The sequence below is a fragment of the Microtus pennsylvanicus genome, chromosome 4, assembly GCF_037038515.1.
Source record: "Microtus pennsylvanicus isolate mMicPen1 chromosome 4, mMicPen1.hap1, whole genome shotgun sequence".
NCBI lineage: Eukaryota > Metazoa > Chordata > Mammalia > Rodentia > Cricetidae > Microtus > Microtus pennsylvanicus.
Genome location: NC_134582.1, coordinates 26,564,558 through 26,582,567, shown reverse-complemented (window position 1 = coordinate 26,582,567; position 18,010 = coordinate 26,564,558). Strand labels below are relative to the sequence as shown.

At 39.1% G+C, this 18,010-nt stretch overlaps 1 protein-coding gene across 1 annotated transcript in view; it reads left to right on the top strand.

Annotated features, from left to right (window-relative positions):
* Slc27a6 (solute carrier family 27 member 6) overlaps positions 1-17,780 on the top strand; it is a 41,525-nt gene extending 23,745 nt beyond the window's left edge. The window contains exons 5-10 of the mRNA XM_075968616.1: positions 393-587; positions 6,920-7,010; positions 10,162-10,360; positions 11,503-11,600; positions 12,567-12,697; positions 16,893-17,780. Coding sequence (XP_075824731.1) covers positions 393-587; positions 6,920-7,010; positions 10,162-10,360; positions 11,503-11,600; positions 12,567-12,697; positions 16,893-17,069 — 891 coding nt within the window. The 3' untranslated portion in view covers positions 17,070-17,780. The remainder of the gene's footprint in view (positions 1-392; positions 588-6,919; positions 7,011-10,161; positions 10,361-11,502; positions 11,601-12,566; positions 12,698-16,892) is intronic.
* The last annotated feature ends 230 nt before the right edge of the window (positions 17,781-18,010 follow it).

Here is an 18,010-nt window from a genome sequence, read left to right as displayed (position 1 = left end):
AGTGGGAGTCAATATCAACATTATACAGGTAATAAATGATAGGCCTAGGAAATAAACTTTAAATATTTCATAATCCTTTACAAGTTTTTCACATCCTGAAATATACTTTCTTCTAAGTGTCTACCCTCCCAAAAAGGGTCTTCATAATTTATAATTTGGAAAGAACACTCCCTCCCACATATGAAAAGAAACCAGATATAACTAACCCAGAGTTATTTGTTAACTACTGGACACGTTTCTCCAACAGAAGTCTGACTTTCTTACTGTGTTTGCGTCTCTTCTCCTATTGCGCATGCCCTGTTTACTTTGAGGACAGTTACCGTATAAATAGCAGGAACAACAGAGAGAGCGGGAAATGAGTTATTTACCAGTGAGATCTTTTCTTCTAACAGAGAGATGGGGAAAAGGACCATCAGGTGCGTTTGGCAGTGGGAAACGGTATGAGCAGTGATGTGTGGAGACAGTTTTTGGACAGATTCGGAGATATTAAAATGTGCGAATTCTATGGCGCTACCGAAGGAAACATCTGCTTCATGAACCACACGGGGAAGATTGGGTCAGTCGGGAGGACAAACTTCTTTTACAAGGTAAACAGTGCTTTCTCTATAGGAAATACGTTGCGTTCTACAAACTCTTGTCTGGAGCTTAAACTTCTACATTGTGAACATTTTTTTTTTTATCACAGTTTTGAAGCTGAGGCAAGTGTCTGCAAAGGGGGCTGTGGGTGAGCCGCAATGCTGTGGGTTCTGCAGACTCCAGTCATCTGCCTTGCGCTCCCTCCGCAGCAGGAGGGTGACGGTTTACTTTCGCTGAGTTTTCAAGTTCAATGTTTAAGAGTAAAGCACAAGTCCTGGGCGAGTCTCTCTTATTCCCCTTGAGTCTTTTTCTCCCACTACTTCTTACCTCTGATCATTTATACCATGTCGAGTTATAAAAGCTCCCTCCTAGTACACAGCAATAATATATTTTTTAAAGAATGAAAATTAAAGCAAGGACACAGAACGTGAGCACCGTTTCAGGCAGCTCCTGGTGGTGCTAACTCCAGCTGCGTGGGATCTGATGCCCTCTCCTGGCCGCTTCGGACACCTGCACACCTAGGACAATTATTCCCAAACACGTACACATACAGATTCACAGAAATAAAGATAATTTTAAAAATTATTAAGAAAGGTGAAATTTTTGTTAAAACAACCTTAAAATTTGTTTTTAAAAACACGAAAAAGGAGAAATAAACAAAATTGCAATGATATAGGATGTTTGAATAATTCAATAAACAAGCTGCTTAAACTAAGTGGTATTTATGGGGCCTGTATCTATTAGATGTACAATACCCTTTCTTTTCAAGCACTTGGGAAACATTAAAAGAAATTACCAGACCACTTAGGAAATTAAGAAAAAATTGCGATCATATGAAAACCCCAAGCGTGTAGTGAAGATAACTAGTATTTTACGTTGCTGGCTCAGCTTCCTTCTAGTGTCCTCCTGAGAAACCTCCGTGATGTCAGTAACACAAGACATCACATTGTCTCCATTTGTTTCTGAGAAATACTGATTTTTCAATTCATTTTAGTCCAGCTGTTCATAGTATTTTTTTAAGTTATTCTGGACTATATGGGTTCTACACTGTCTTTTTACCATTTCAGCTACATGCTGTCTGCTTATAGTACAAGTAATAAAAACATCAATGATGTTACATAGTATGCAAGGAGATTTTTTTAAGTATGTCTCTTAAAGCTTCAAACCTTGCCAGCAATGGTGGCACTTGCCTTTAATCTGAGCATTTGGGCACAGAGGCAGGCAGATCTCTGTGATTTTGAGGGCAGCCTGCTCTACATAGGGAGTTTCAGGATGGTCAGAGTCCTATAGAGAGTCCTCTCAAAACAAACAAACGTACAAAGAAAAACAAAACCTTGTGAGCTTACTGTTTTGAGGGGAATCAGCTTCCAACTAGAGAGATAATGTTAAGAGTGAAGGAGAAATTTCTGTAGCCCCAATATGTTTATAATCCATGCTCTTTGAAGAGATGGCATCCATTAAATTTGCCCAATGTAAACTGTAGGGATAAGTCCCGCCCCTTAGGGGGCGTGTTCGCCTCGGGCTAATGTCTGCCTATAAATTTGGCGAGCTCTCGCTTCTACTTTCCTGGTCTCCGCGGGAACGGTGGTTCTGTAAGTCTACATTAAAACTATATATATTTTTACAAACTGTCTGCATTCGTTTACGCCGCTACATTTTGGCGTCCAACGTCGGGCTATTTTGCCCCTGACTCAAGCGGGTAGCCCGCTAGATTTATAGGCAGACATTAGCCCGAGGCGAACACGCCCCCTAAGGGGCGGGACTTATCCCTACAGTAAACAAAATAAAAGTTTGTAAACAACATATGTGTGAAGCAAACTCAAGGCTATGAGCAGCTATCACTTTTTCCAATGCTAATCTGGAGAAATAATTTTGTTGTTGTTGTTGTGTATCTAGTATATTTTATTTAAAATGCCTTTCAGTGATAGAATTTCATATTTCACAGTTGTTGAGATTTTAGAGTTCTTACATATACACAATATTTGATTTGGGGAATGGAACACTAGTCTGCATATATAAGTTTACCTGCTTCACATATACCCTATACATGCAGCCTAAAAATAACTCAGTACAATAGCTTTAGTGGGCTTGAATTTTTTTCTTTTTTATTGATTTTATTGAGTTATACATTTTTCTCAGCACCCCTCCCTTCTTCCCCCCTTCAACCCTCTCCCATGTTCCCCAGGCTCCCAATTGACTCAGGAGATCTTGTCTTTTTCTACTTCCCATGTAGATTAGATCCATGTATGTCCCTCTTCCTCATTGTTGTCTAGGTTCTCTGGGGTTGTGATTTATAGACTGCTATTCTTTGCTTCATGTTTAAAAACCAATTATGAGTGAGCACATATGACAATTGTCTTTCTGGATCTGGGTTACCTCACTCAAAATGTTTTCTAGCTCCATCCATTTGCCTGCAAATTTCAAGATGTCTTTTTTTTTTTTTTTTTGGAAGCTATAAGTATAGACCAAAGGGAGCTGATGACAAATCATATCAAAATAGTAAGTGCTTCAAAGTGACCAAGAAATGCCTACACAAATATTTTTTTCCATCAGCTCAGGAAAAGATCATAACAGTTTTCTCTTTAAAAAATCAGAGCTGTGGTAAGACGTCTCAGGGGCAACATAGATCAACAAAGGAATTAGAAATGAAACAAGTTCATCTCAAAGAAATAAATGAAGAAAAATAAACATGTAATAGAAATTAATATCACATTAAAAGTTTAAAAACAAAACAGATTGTAAACATTGTTGGTGAACAGTATTAAAGATTTGTGCACACAGGTAAAAAGATAACTCTTAAATGTAGACAGTTCTGGCACGTGCTTAACTGTTCTTGCAGAAAAGGACTGGTCACAGAGAAAAATTATTCTTTCAACTATATTATTAATAATTAGTATAGTTATACTAAAAATAAGTATAACCATACTAACATTAATTCTCTTAACTGTACGTGGCATAGGAAGCTCTCAAATACACAAACAGAATGCCAAAGGCCAGACCAAAAAATGAAGTACCTTCATCTAGGGATTTTAGTATGGATTAAATTTCTCTCCCAGTATAAGAGCAACAAAGGAATTTTCTAAAAGTTTTACACACAAATAGAGAATAAAATATATGTGTGCTATAAGAATATTGTACTTCTCTGAGAAAATGAATTGAATGGAAATCTCTGGTAAGCCTAAAAATAAAACAAAACTTAGAAGATGGCACCTTCAATTTAAAAAGTTTGATGGCCAGTATTAACGCAATTTAAACACAGAAAATTAAACAGATCCACTTTAGGACTCTGTATGGAATGAAAACAAAATCTGAAAATATAAAATGTATGTATTACGAGCATATACAGGAGAGAGCAGGGAGGAAGTTTAGGTGGTCTTTCTTCCACAGCAGTAAACCCAAGGATATACTAATGAAGATAAAATGTGGGGTTGTTAAAAAGTCTGTTTCCTAACATTTTTACAAGCTGTTTAATCATCTTAAATGTAATCATCTCTCCACCATGAGCAAAGTTGACCAAAGGCAAAGTCAGGGCTCATTTGCCATAAGACTTCCTGCATTTCTGACATCACCAGCAATTCCACGAGCCTCCAGGACCACCCTTGGGATGGAAGCTGACAAGAAATCAGCTGGCTGGGAGCTGATACACTCCAGGTGACAGTTTATCACAACTAAAGGACAGTGTAAATCTAACCAAGGGAACCGCTCATGGGCGGAACCCAGAGACTGTCTTCTCTTCTAGACTCAGAACAGCTCTCTAGTCCACAAGACTGACCCCCATTTCCTCCTGCCCTTGGGATACAGCAGCTGTGTAACCCAAAGTCCAGCCACACTGTTGTTGGCATGGCTTAGCGACACCACTTAAACACCCCATTGCTGCTATCTGGTTGACCTAAACATCTGAGACAAATGAATGCATTTGTAACAAGAACAACATTGCAAGGTCCTGGAGACAATGCATAAGAAGTTGAAGGAGGGACCAGACATCATTTTCAAGGCAAACTTCTCAGACACAGAGACAGAAAACCAAGTTCCATTGCCAGCTCTGCTGCTGTTTGACTTCATAACCTGGGCACTTTTCTCTGGATAAAAAGGTTCCTCATGTATTAATTGAGAAAATGACTTTTGGGTTCCTTAACAATATAGACATTTATGCATCTATAGTTAGGAAGGCATGTAGGTATAGCAGGGACTCCCAGAGCCATTGTACAATCATGTAATCATGCAATCATTTGAAGAGAAACACAGCAATATTGTTGTGAGCAGGACCTCACGCAGCTGTGATCTGCACATGTATGCACATGCCTATGACTTGATGTGAGACTTTAAAGTGCGGTGACTACTTTTATTTGCATTACTATAGCACAGGCATTTCTGTACTCTCAAAGATAGAAAAGAGAGCTACTTCTAGCTGAACACTGATGCTTTGATCCTGCCTACTTTCCAAAGATCTGCCACCAATTCCTATGCATTTTATAACAGACGCACTTAGAGTATAACTCATTCTGAAATGATTCTCACCAGTGTACACTGTTACCAAATTAACTGGAAAGAAATAACAGCAAAACTGATATCGGAAGTGGTGGGGAAAGTGTTTCACAATATAAAATAAGAGAGAAAAGGATGAGGGATGGGAAGGGCTCTCTTTCTCCTGTTGCATGTAGACTAGACTGAATGTCTGGAATCTTTCCACCAGCCGTTAGGCAAGTGTAACAATACCATGTTATCAAAGTAACAAATGCCAGCATGATATAAATGTACATTGGTTTATGTAAAGAAGAACAGTATATTTTCATGGAAACCTCTTGGATTTGGCCCTAGTCTTCAAATGGGATGACATTAGTCACCCCCACACACAGTGTCCCCACACTTAAAAGAGAGCTCTTAAGAGTTCTTAGATTTTAGCCCTGTATTTGGCTTACAATAAGTGCTTAATTGACCTTGGATGTTATCATTTAAACTGAATTAAATGATGAATCTTGGAGTGGTGAGATGACTCACTAGATAAAAGTGTCTATCCTGGCCATCAGAAGGAAGAGAGAAAAAAAAACAACCTCCAAAAGTTGTCCCCTGACACACACACACAGACACACCACACCACAATGGCACACATATAACCAATCACATATACAAACACATACACTCACAGTAAATAACTATAATTTATAGAAACTTTTGGATGGTGAATTGTGGATCTGATTACATGTTGTTTTTTTACTAAGATTAAACACCATATATGGTTTATTTATACTTAGATATTAATATCATATTTATCTTAGTGATGCCATTTTGTGGTGTTGTTTCTTTTTCAAGACAGGGTTTCTCTGTAGCTTTGGAGCCTATCCTGGAACTAACTCTTGTAGACCAGCCTGGCCTCGAACTCACAGAGAACCAGCTGCCTCTGCCTCCTGAGTGCTGGGATTAAAGGCGTGCGCCACCACCGCCCAGCTTCTGTTTATTTTTTTTTTAATTTACTTGTTCTTGTTGTGCATTGTTTAATCTTCACCTCCTTTTCTCCCTCCTCATATGTCTGCTCTTGGAATTTTATCTTACTTCATTTCATCATCTCCATGTTAAATCTGTTTGCTAGTTCCATTTAATAAGGTTACATGTTTAAATGACCAATATCATGAGGCAGCTGGACTGAACAATTTTTAGTTCACTGTCAGGTCAGTTTTAATAAAAAGGATGTATCAGCAAGACACTGTGACTTAGCCATCATGGGGGGGGGGCAGTTGGGACTGTCTGAAGATGAAGGAAATGGACACCCTGTTCGCCTGGTTTTTAAATGAGTAGGACCTTCTACCAGACACATCGTCTCATGCCACAAAAATGGGCAGACTCCTGCATGTTAGTCTAGAGGAATTAACTCGAAAGGCTGAGAGGAGAGCCAAACACTTATTAAATTATTATAGTATTTAGGCAGTTGGTCACTTTTCTGGAGGCTTTGAGGAAAACACCACCAACAAAAATCCTGATAATTCAGAGCTTGTATCTTAGTTCTGTTTAAAACTTCCCTTTAGAGAAGATGTTTTTGAAGACTCAGAAACAGGTCCTCCTGCCTGTGGTTAGAGGAATGAGGAAACCAGGACCGGGTACCTTCTGTCGCTTGCTTTCATTCCCTCGTGGGCAAACCCTGGCAATGCTAAGGTGAAACAAGGCAGAAAGGAAGCAAAATGAATGCCAAGTAGGGAGGCCTGCATTGCTTACTATTGGTTTTCAAATCTCATATATATATGTCAGTTAAATTTCCTTGTTTCAGTTGAGCATAGAGTCTACTGGCGGTTCCTGTGGTTGCACAAATAGAAAAATATTCATGTGTTTTTGCTTTGTTTTGGGTTCGCAGCTCTTTTTTGCTTTTGAGTTGATAAAGTATGACTTTCAAAAAGATGAACCAATGAGGAACAAACGAGGCTGGTGCCACCGTGTGAGAGAAGGTAAGATGGGTTATGAAGATGCCCTTTTAATCAAAGAGCCTGAATCCACACGTAACTGGTGCTGAGTGAAGGAAAGGAAGAACCACAGTACAGAATGCGATATACCCTGGATTGTAATGCAGGTGGACTGCTTTAACTGCTGCTAAATGAGCCCTTTTTAGGTTAAGTGACCAATTGTTAACTGGTTAAGCGGCATCTCTTTGGCTTTTATTAATCTGCATGTACATATCTAGTTTGTAATCTGTTGTTTTAATTTTGGCACAGGGACCATGCCTTAACCTAATGCTATTTCAGCCAGCAATTGCCACTTTGCAGTTATGGACCTGCATCTGGCGGACTGCAGCCTGGCGGGAATTCAACTTTAACTAAATCTCTATCATTCTATTTATAAATAAGACTTGAGATTCAAAGGCTGGGGTGAAAACCTGCCAGCTCAGAGAGGTGGAGGAGTATCAACTAGCTAACCCTCTCTCCTTGCTGTCTTTGACTCCACCAAACTAGAACAAGCCGTACCACTCCAGATCCCTCCCTACTACTTCCTGTGTCTCTCCATCTCCCAGATGCCTTCTGATGCTCTATGATTTCTGTCAACTAGTTGCTAACGCAGCCTCCTGTTAACTGTATTTAGTCAATGCAAATGCAAACTCGGGGTTCACAGTGTGATCAGTATTCCCCAACAGTAATCATGGCAAATGTCTACATCACATATTACCAATAATATTAAATTAATTTGTTGTCCTAGATACAAGGAGAAGTCAGGCCACCTTTGATCTAAATTTGGGTTTTGACACTTAGAAAACATGAAACTCTGGTCAGATCAGCTGATCCTAGACTCACTTCCTTCTTATGTAAATCAGAGGTGACATTATTTATTTCACGAGCCTCATGTTGACAATTAAATATTGTGAATAAATCTTCATGGCTTCTTGCCTTCTTCTCTTCTCCATTTTACTCCTCTCCCAAGGTAGACTATATAAAAGTTTCAGTTTAAAAATTTGGATGAAAACAAAGATCTCCATTACCTCTATATCAATATTGAAAATAGACTATTTAGATGTACACTTAGCATTGGCTAGAGATACTATCCGCGTAAATATAAACTGAATTCCATTATGAGGCCTCATGCTGCCTCTCACTACACAAGAGTTAACTTCCTAGATCTGGACTTCAGTGTGATAAGGCAAGTTGTAAACCCACTTTCCTGTTCTTGTTATTCTGTTTCTCTTACTGGCACTGGAGATATTGCAAAAGAAAGTATTATTTATTTAAAAAATAATCTTCCAAGCCTCTGCATATCAGATCAGTGTCTTGGTGGCCGAAGAGATAACACAGACAGAGGTGTTGTTCTTACAGTGGACCTGAGTTCAATTCTCAGAACCCATGTCAGGCAGCTCACACTGTCTGTAACTCTAGTTCCTGGAGATCTGAGTCTTTGGATTGTGAGGGCATCTGCACTCAATTCACTGGTATACATACCCAGACACACACACCCAGACAGACACACACACATACACACACACTAAAATTAAAATAAACATTTTCAAAATTTTTAATTCAACTCCAGGCACTGTTCAAGAGAAAACGATCAACTTCAGAAGATGTAGAGAACTTGAGGTCTTTTATAACATGTTTGCTCATAACCACCATGAGATCTGAAACTCAAACTTGAACCTTGGGATCATGTTTATGTAATTTCAGCATTTCTAAAACTACTGCCCAGCTCCACTTTAGAATCCTCATGATGAGCTGTTGCATTTTATTTTGTCTTGCAGCCTTGTGCCTTCATTATGCAAATTGAGAGGAAGATAGGAGTTCTTTTTTTTAATTCTGGAATATTAAATGTAGCTTGACAGACTACACAATATATATATGAGGCTTTGGAGGAATGTGGACCTAGTCCTAAAATACATACCCCAGCTTCTACGTGTATGACTTCTATGGCTGTATGACATTGGGCAGATTACTCTGCCTGCCTCCCTTTCTGCATTGGTAAAAACAAAATGTAGCCAAGGCCTTTCTCAGAGGTTTGTGATGAGAACGGGGTGGATAGATGGGCTGTGCTCTATGAACAGTCACGCTAGGATAAAGTGTGCCAGAGGACTGTGGCGATGATGTCATAGGGGTGGTGCTAGTGGGGGATGGAAAGGATGAGAAAGAATCAGTGGGGCTCTGTGAGAGCAGAGCCTGCATCTTTGTCCAGAGAGGTAAGGTGCAGCCCTTGCTGTGATCCCTGTGAATACTCATCCCACCGCTGCAGCTAATCCAGGAGGTAAACAGTGGCCTTGGAGGCGGCTGCTGTGAAAGCCGCTTTCCTTTACTCTAAATGCAATCCTGTCTTGCAGAGCGTCAAGCACAACCTTGATTAAATGGGCTTGACTAGAATAATGATTTCAGATAAGTGTCTAAGCGTGAGTGGCACTCATAAGTGTCATGAGATGGGAATCTCTCTAATGCCCTCCATTTCCCTGTCAAGTGTTTCCAGAAAAACATCCTAGAGGACCAAACACTCGGCTACTTTGTTAACTGGGTCAGCCTCCATTACAGATTCTTTCATCCAAAATTGCAAAAGCTTCATTGTGAGTTCTACATCCATTTCTTTTTCTGATTTTGACAGTTGGCTTCATTCCTCTAGACATTCGTTTTTTGTTTGTTTGCTTTTCTGTGAAATAAGCATTGTTAATGCTAATTGTTAATAAGAATTGTTAATTGTTAATAAGAATTGTTAATTGTTTCAAACAATTGCTAATCAAATTAAATGCAATTATATTTGCAGAGCAGGCATGGTCCCTAATATGTACTGCTATTAACAGCTTATTAGAAATATTGAGTGACTTGTTCTTAGTATTACCTGTGTTAAAAATCTGTGCAGTTCCAAGAGACATTACCTTTAGTCTGTCAACTAATTAAAAAAATAAATTCACATTTCCTTTGCATACAATTCCTGCCACTGATTTTTGCAAAGTTGTCTGTGAAAGGATATTCTAGATATAGGCATCAAGAATAAATGCCATTAAGTGGGATCGAAACAAACACCAAGGGAAATAAGAGCCTACAGGAGCTGGGCCCGTCTGCTATAACTAGGTACATGTGCACAGTCTGCTAAGATACTTGTCAGATCAGATGGCTGCAAAAATGGCCCTTTCTCTTGCAGGAGAACCTGGACTTCTCATCTCTCGCGTCAATACGAAGAATCCTTTCTTTGGCTACGCTGGCTCTTACAGGCACACGAAAAGCAAGCTGCTTTTTGATGTTTTTAAGAAGGGAGATGTTTACTTCAATACAGGAGATCTCATGGTCCAAGATCACGAGAACTTCCTTTATTTCTGGGACCGTATTGGAGACACTTTCAGGTAGGAATGGCGCTGGATGCCCAGCTGGTCCTGTGCCTGTGAACCCATCTTCTGTGGGAAGCAGAGACGCTGCTGCTGTGATTTCAGACACACAGGGTCCTTTCATTTCCATGATTCCTCTGCTCAAAGATTCACTCACGATTCTTTTCTAGAATGAACTATGAGTCCTGATGTCTATACCCAATCAGTAGGATACAAAAGCAGAAGCGAAGTGAGAAGCTAGTATTAGCGTTAAAAACAAGTACTGTGTGAAGTTGCGAGTTAGGATTAAACAGAAGAGCCATAAATTCGTTCATTCATTCATTTCTTATCTCTTATTTCTCTATTTAGTGTTGGGGAAGAAGAGTACATGGCACACATGCATGTTGCTTTGGGGAGTTGTTTCTCTTCTCCCACTTTGTCTGTTCATGGGACTGAACTCTGAGTTGATGACAAGGGTCTCCATTCATTGAGCTGTCTCACTAGTCCTGAGATTATTTATGATGTAATGAAAGTATTTTGAAACTGAGACTGCTCGCTCAGTTAACATTTTATTTTCTAATTTCTAAAACTTGTCTTAGCCTACCTAAAAGTTTATTTTACTTTGTTATTCAATGTTATTCAATAGACTAGTAAAGAGCATAGAGTAAGTATCTAACAAGGGCTTGATGAATAGACAAACGGAATAAATTAGTAGTATGTCAAATTCTCATCTTATAAAATGTGTTCATTAAAATAACAGAATTGAAGGAGTCAATACCTAGAGATTAAAGTGGGTTAACATACTGAGGCAGATGTAGTATTTCTTTCAATTCCTACTACCAAAGATAAAGTTTTAAACTTAATTTTTACTGTTGTATAAAGCAGTGATTTTGTACTAATATACCCTCCTGATCATGATTTATTTTATGACTCTATTAAAAATATTTAACACTGAACAATTTATACCAATAAAACTCTAAGTTACTTCAACCGAACCACAGCTGCTGCTGTTATTGAACCCTGAACGAAATGCTTTAGAAGACATGCATAGCTTTCGCTTGGCAACTAGTTATTTTTGGCCACTAGGTGCTTCACAGAGCCAAACTCAAGTCACAAAAACTGCAAGCGGGAGTAGGCTCTTCAAATCCTTACACTCTCACTCAGATCTGTCTGTCTTCTAGGTGGAAAGGAGAAAACGTTGCGACCACAGAGGTTGCTGACGTGATCGGGAGGCTGGACTTCATACAGGAAGCAAATGTATATGGTGTGTCTGTGCCGGGTATGTGGATGTTGACAACTTTGAGATCTGTAGCAAAAAAGTGCATGTCCACTTTAGGTTCTATTACTTTCTTACTCAGTATTTAAAATTCTACATCTTAAAATTAATAGTTTACAAATTCTCATCTTGCCTTGGCAAACAATGTCCTTGGATAAGTTAAGAAACCTGATGGACACATTAGAGAAGAGATACATACGAACTTTCACGTTCTGTATGTTTTCAGGCAGGAGCTAGAAAATCTGGCCAGGGTCTTACTGCTTGGAAATCATTGAAAGTGATCTTTCCTATTGTCTCAGTTTTCTTGTTATGACAAGTGTTGGTGCATCCCACTAGACTGGAACACATTCTAGTTTAAATGTTAAATAATACCACCTGTGATAGAAGTGTGTCCTTTAATGCAAGTGACAGTGTTTCCTGCTAACGCTGTGGGTGGCGGGGAGGCCAGGGATGCAGCAGAGGAAGAAGGGACAGATTCAGAAGCTGTCCCTGAGGATGGGAGAAATGCATCAATCCTCTGAGGTCTGCAGATGGCACAGCAGGTGGTAAGCAAGGTGGCCTTAGTCAAAATACCCATTTCTGTTTTTTTTTTTTACTTCAAATAGTCCCTTTATTTCTTTTTTTTTCATTAGTGATTAAAATGTATGTTTTTGCTGGACTATAGTTACCTCTAAATAAATATTTTCATTCTTAATATTTGTTGCGATGGGATACAGATTATACCTAATTTATTTCGTTGACCATCTTCCTAGTTTCATTTCTGAAGTACAACCAAGGACAAAGTGTGGTCTTCCCTATGGTTCAGTTATTTCTAGTGATTACATCATATATCAGGGAAAGACACAGACTCAGTTGCCACATGTTACCTCTGGAATAGACCAAGTGTCTCAGTAGCAAGGAGTGTGTGACAAGACTGATCTTGAAAATTTGTCTGGTAATACACTGATTTTATTCCAAACCTTCCCCCAGGTTACGAAGGAAAAGCAGGGATGGCTTCTATTATTCTAAAACCAAACAAGTCTTTAGACTTAGAGAAAATGTATGACCAAGTTGTAACATCTCTACCGGCTTATGCCTGCCCACGGTTTTTAAGAATTCAGGTAATTTTACAGCTTCAAACTTTATTGTTAAATATAAGAACCAGAACCAAGAGGTGAGTCAGTAGCAAAATGCTGCTGTCTCCTTTAGATAATGTGTGAATTTTATTTATATTAGTAAAATTTAAGAATAAAAAGCAGAAAGGTACATTGCTGATGCTCTTTGATGCTGTACTTGGAGTTGTGTGAGAAGGAAGCAAGGTGAAGTGTTGGGTTTGTCTTTGTCCTTCCTGTGGAGTTTTCTCCTCTTCAGCAAGGACCTCTGGACCAAGTGATGCTCTCAGTGAGAGTGGCAAACCAAAACTGTACCTTGCACATATCTTCCTCCCACCCTCTTTGTACAGTCCTTAGGTTATGTCCTCTCCCTCTTGCATTGTGGGAAATCCTGAGCTCATCTATGTTGGGATAAAGGCTCTCTTTTTGTTGAATTGCTAGTAAGGAGTGGCTTGAAAATAACTTACTCAGCTACTGATAACTTTACCTGCTCAGTTACTCAGTTAATACTGTGGCTCAAATGCAATTTCCCAAACTTAGTAGTTTTCCATTTTAGCATTATAACACACAGACTTTTACAGAATATATGTGTTATGTTACTATCAAGTAATAAGTGGAACAGAAATTACATTCATTTTTATAGCACTTGTAAATCAATACTCATAGCCAAAACACTTCTTATCCATGGTGCACATCATCTGAAGTTATTTATATTTCATTTGCCTAATATATATATATATATATATATATATGTATATATATATATATTAGATAATTTTCAGAAAAATTCTCTGAAATTATAAAGGCAAATAAATATGAAAAAGAAGTGACATATATTAGTTGGAACTTGAATTGATGAAGTTGAGGACTAGCATTTAGTTTTAAGTGTTAACATGTATATACATATATATATATATCCTGTGTATATATATATATTGTATATATTTTACTCACATTAACACAGGCACATGTGGCACTACCAATCCAAGTTTACTATCAATTTTCCCATATTACTTGTGTACTTACATGTCATGTGCATGTGTTTCCTATACATCATCTTTTGTATAGCTTCTATATACCCTCTTTATATATGTTATATATATATATATATATATATAAATCCCTAATATATAATTCTAAATATAATAAATACAGCCTGCTCAGTCCATATAATGTTTTACTTATATATACATTCTTTCAGGGCTTACTATTTGGTGTTGGGTTAATCAATTTGGGGGTTCTTCCTTGAGGAAGATTATTTCATCTCACTCCCAGCATTCTTTAGTTGTCTCTAGTTCTTAGTCTAGGTTGAAGACCCTGGGAGCTTTCTTCTTCTGTGTTAGCATGTCTGCTGGTGTCATGCACGTTCAAATCTTGCTTAGGCAGCCATGTTGTTGAGATGTCATAAGTTTAACTTTCCCGGCTTTTCTAGGAAATGTAATCTCACAGCAGAAATTCTGTTCTTCTGGCTCTTTCAATCTTCTGTCCCTTCTTTTGAAAATATTCTCTGAACCTTATGTGCAGGAGTTGTGTTATAGGTGTGTCAGTTGAAGTTGTAGTTTTCTGTGATAGTCTTCAAACAAAATGTTTGTTATCTGTGGGTATAACTAAATATTTAGAATACAGTTAGGAATTACACTGGTTTAGTAATATGGAGGTTGTAGGGTCTCCTCCAAGATCCATGACCCCACTAGCTAGGTGTATTCTCTCGGGTAGTTGGATACATTGCTAGTACAAGGCATGATCTTCTCGTTATTGAGAAGTTCTTAAGTCCAGTTAGAGAATCTTTGGTTACCACTAAGATATAAGTCCTTATGAATTAAGACACAGCGGTCAGAGAATCTGAGCTTCACGTGGCCTGAAAGGCTCCTCTCTGAGGATTAATTTTTTTCTATTAATTTATTTGTTTATTAAAGATTTCTGCCTCCTCCCCGCCACCACCTCCCATTTCCCTTCCCTTCCCCCAATCAAGTCCCCCTCCCTCATCAGCCCAAATAGCAGTGAGGGTTCCCTGCCCCATGGGAAGTCCAAGGTCCTCCCACCTCCTTCCAGGTCTAGTAAGGTGAACATCCAAACAGCCTAGGCTCCCACCCAAAGAAAAACACATAGTCATCCTCCTTCATCACGCGATGAAAGGAGACAGTGACAGAGTCCCACATTGGAGCACCGGACTACAACCCCAAGGTCCAAATCAGGAGCAGAAGGAGAGAGAGCACGAGCAAGGAACTCAGGACAGCGAGGGGTGCACCCACATACTGAGACAATAAAGATGATCTATCGGGAACTCACCAAGGCCAAATGGACTGGGTCTGAATAAGCATGGGATAAAACCGGACTCGCCGAACATAGCGCACAATGAGGACTGCTGAGAAGTCAAAAACAATGGCACTGGGTTTTGATCCTACTGCATGTACTGAGGATTAACTTTTATGGTACTAGAAGATGCCATAGAAGCTTCCAAGGGAGGGAAGCAGCCAATATTGCTACCTTTGCCTTTTATAGCTGCTCCCACTCTTCCCTTTATCCCCCGTGTTATTCCACAAGAAATCTATCTTCACAAAACAGAACACAGATTTAGAAAGCAATATTTTAGCCTTTATTCCTAGCATAGCTTAAAATTTACTCACAGAAGCAGAAGCCACATTTTATCATTGAACTATTCTAGACTAGTTCAGCATCACACGCATTTAGAAAATCTTTTAATATCATTAATTTTACAAACAGAACATTCACTATTACAGTAATGAGTATTATTTAATTTGCTACAATTAACAGAAAGCATATCATTTAAAGCTTCATACACAGATGTCAAAATATTTATGCAGCAGGGCTTGGTGGCACCCACGTTAATCCTAGCACTCCACAGAGGCAAGTGGATCTCTTTGAGTTTGAGGTCAATCTGGTTTACATAGTGAGTTCAAGACTAGGAAGGCTATATAGTGAGACCCTGTCTCAGAAAATATATATAACAAATTAATTATAGCAATAAGTAATCTGAGAAAATACAGAACTAAAACTTACTTTTGACCATATGAATAAAGCAACTTCTTTTTTTAACTTTTTTCCTTTTTTATTAAAAATTTCCACCTCCTCCCGTTTCTCTCTCCCTCCCTCCACTCCCCTTCCCTCACGCTTTCCAAAGAGCAGTCAGGGTTCCCTGCCCTGTGGGAAGTCCAAGGTCCTCCCCACTCCATCCAAGTCTAGGAAGGTGAGCATCCAAACAAACTAGGCTCCCACAAAGCCAGTCCATGCAGTAGAATCAAAACCCAGTGCCATTGTCCTTGGCTTCTCAGTCATCCCTCATTGTCAGCCACGTTCAGAGAGTCGGGTTTGATCACATGCTCCATCAGTCCCAGTCCAGCTGGCCTTGGTGAGCTCCCATTAGATCAGCGCCACCGTCTCAGTCAGTGGTCCTGACTTCCTCCTTCTGCTTCTCATTTGGACCTTGGGAGCTCAGTCCAGTGCTCCAATGTGGGTCTCTGTCTCTATCTCCATCCATCGCCAGATGAAGGTTCTATGGTGATATGCAAGATATTCATTAGTGTGGCTATAGGATAAGGCCTGTTCAGGCACCCTCTCCTCTGTTGCCCACGGACCTAGTTGGGGACATCCCCTTGGACACCTGGGAACCCCTCTAGAGTCAAGTCTCTTGCCAACCCTAAAATAGCTCCCTTAATTAAGATATCTACTTCCCATAAAGCAACTTCTTTGTGAAAAATTTCATTCATATTCTTAACAGGGTAGTTTTGCTCATAACAGAACTTCTAAATGTGATAGCACTCAGTACGGCTGAATAAAACTAACTCAGTCGTTTCGTTCTACTCCAGAGACACAAACTACTAGAACCTCCTGAGAAAACGTGTGTCATAAATTTTGTCTTTTATAACTCTCTTATGACAACATTGTTTATTTGTAATATTGTTTTGGTATTGTCATGAGTTAGGGTATGTCTATGTCTTTCAAACATGCTTTGTTTATTGATTATCCTAATAATTACTATGCATTCAGTAAGCTAGTATTTCAATAAAGTTTACAGATGAATTAAAGTTTTCTATTTCTAATGTTAAATTAATACTAAAAGTAAAGATATAAACTATAATAAGGAGATATGGCCTACATTGTTAAACACTGTACTCATACGTAGCAGCTACCTTGCATACCATACTAATAACTTGTTCCACTCAGATCTGTAATTGTTTCCTAGGAGAAAATGGCAACAACAGGGACATTCAAGCTTCAGAAGATACAATTGGTGGAAGAAGGATTTCATCCACTGAAGATTTCTGACCCACTTTACTTTATGGATAACTTGAATAAAGCTTATGTTCCATTGACGGAAGAAATTTATAATCAGATAATGTTAGAGGAGCTTAAACTTTGAAACGGTTTTTTTTTATGGGACTTTGATGCCTTCCTGGGAAAGAAGAAGGAGGACAATTGAGCTCCTTGATTGACAGTCGGGGAGGGTTCCTTCCATAAGTCCACCATAACTGGAAAGATTGTACGTGAAGAATGCATTTGCTATACCTACACTTTCAAGGCCCATCCTTCTCAGCACCGTGAGTCAGGAGGGATGCGATATTCAGCCCATCCATGGTCACGGGGCTAAGGTGAGATGCTGCTCACAGCTGCTGCCCAGCATCTCCAGAAAGTGGCTTACTGCATAGAATGGGCCCAGGAGGGGATCACGGTTCAAAGTACAGTGTTTCCTGGGTACATTTAGGAAGTAAAACCAAACAGGGCATAGTATTAGCACATGACTCTGAGACTGTAAGAAATGTGGTGATTTCCTCTGAAGAGATGGGGAAGTTGTGTTTCCTTCACTGGCAAACATTCCTTGAGTTTAATAAAACTTAAATTTGCTTTATCTGGTATGAACTTTAGCTGATTGTTTTTTTTTAATTTGAGGGTTCAGTGCATAACTAAATACTTGCCTTAATAGTGAAGATTTTAAATAATACATAAGTAGTTAACAGTTTAGCCACTTAAAATTCGTTCTAATATGTGAAGATTCTAGTTTCCGATGAACAGTAAAATTTTTACTCAGCCTATTTTTATAGGCTCTATCTTGTAACTCAATAAAATCATCTTTAATAATACGTGATTTGGGTGTTTCTTTTTTATTATTTTGTGTGTGTGTGGGGGGGGTTGTTTTGCCGGCATGTATGTCTGTGCACCATGTTTGTGCCCGCTGCCCACAGAGCCTAGAAGAGGGCATCAGATTCCTCAGCACTAGAGTTAGAGAGTTGTGAGCTGCCATGTGTGTGGAACTGAACCCCAGGTCTTCTGGAAAATAGCCAGTGTTCTCATCCACAGGGCCCT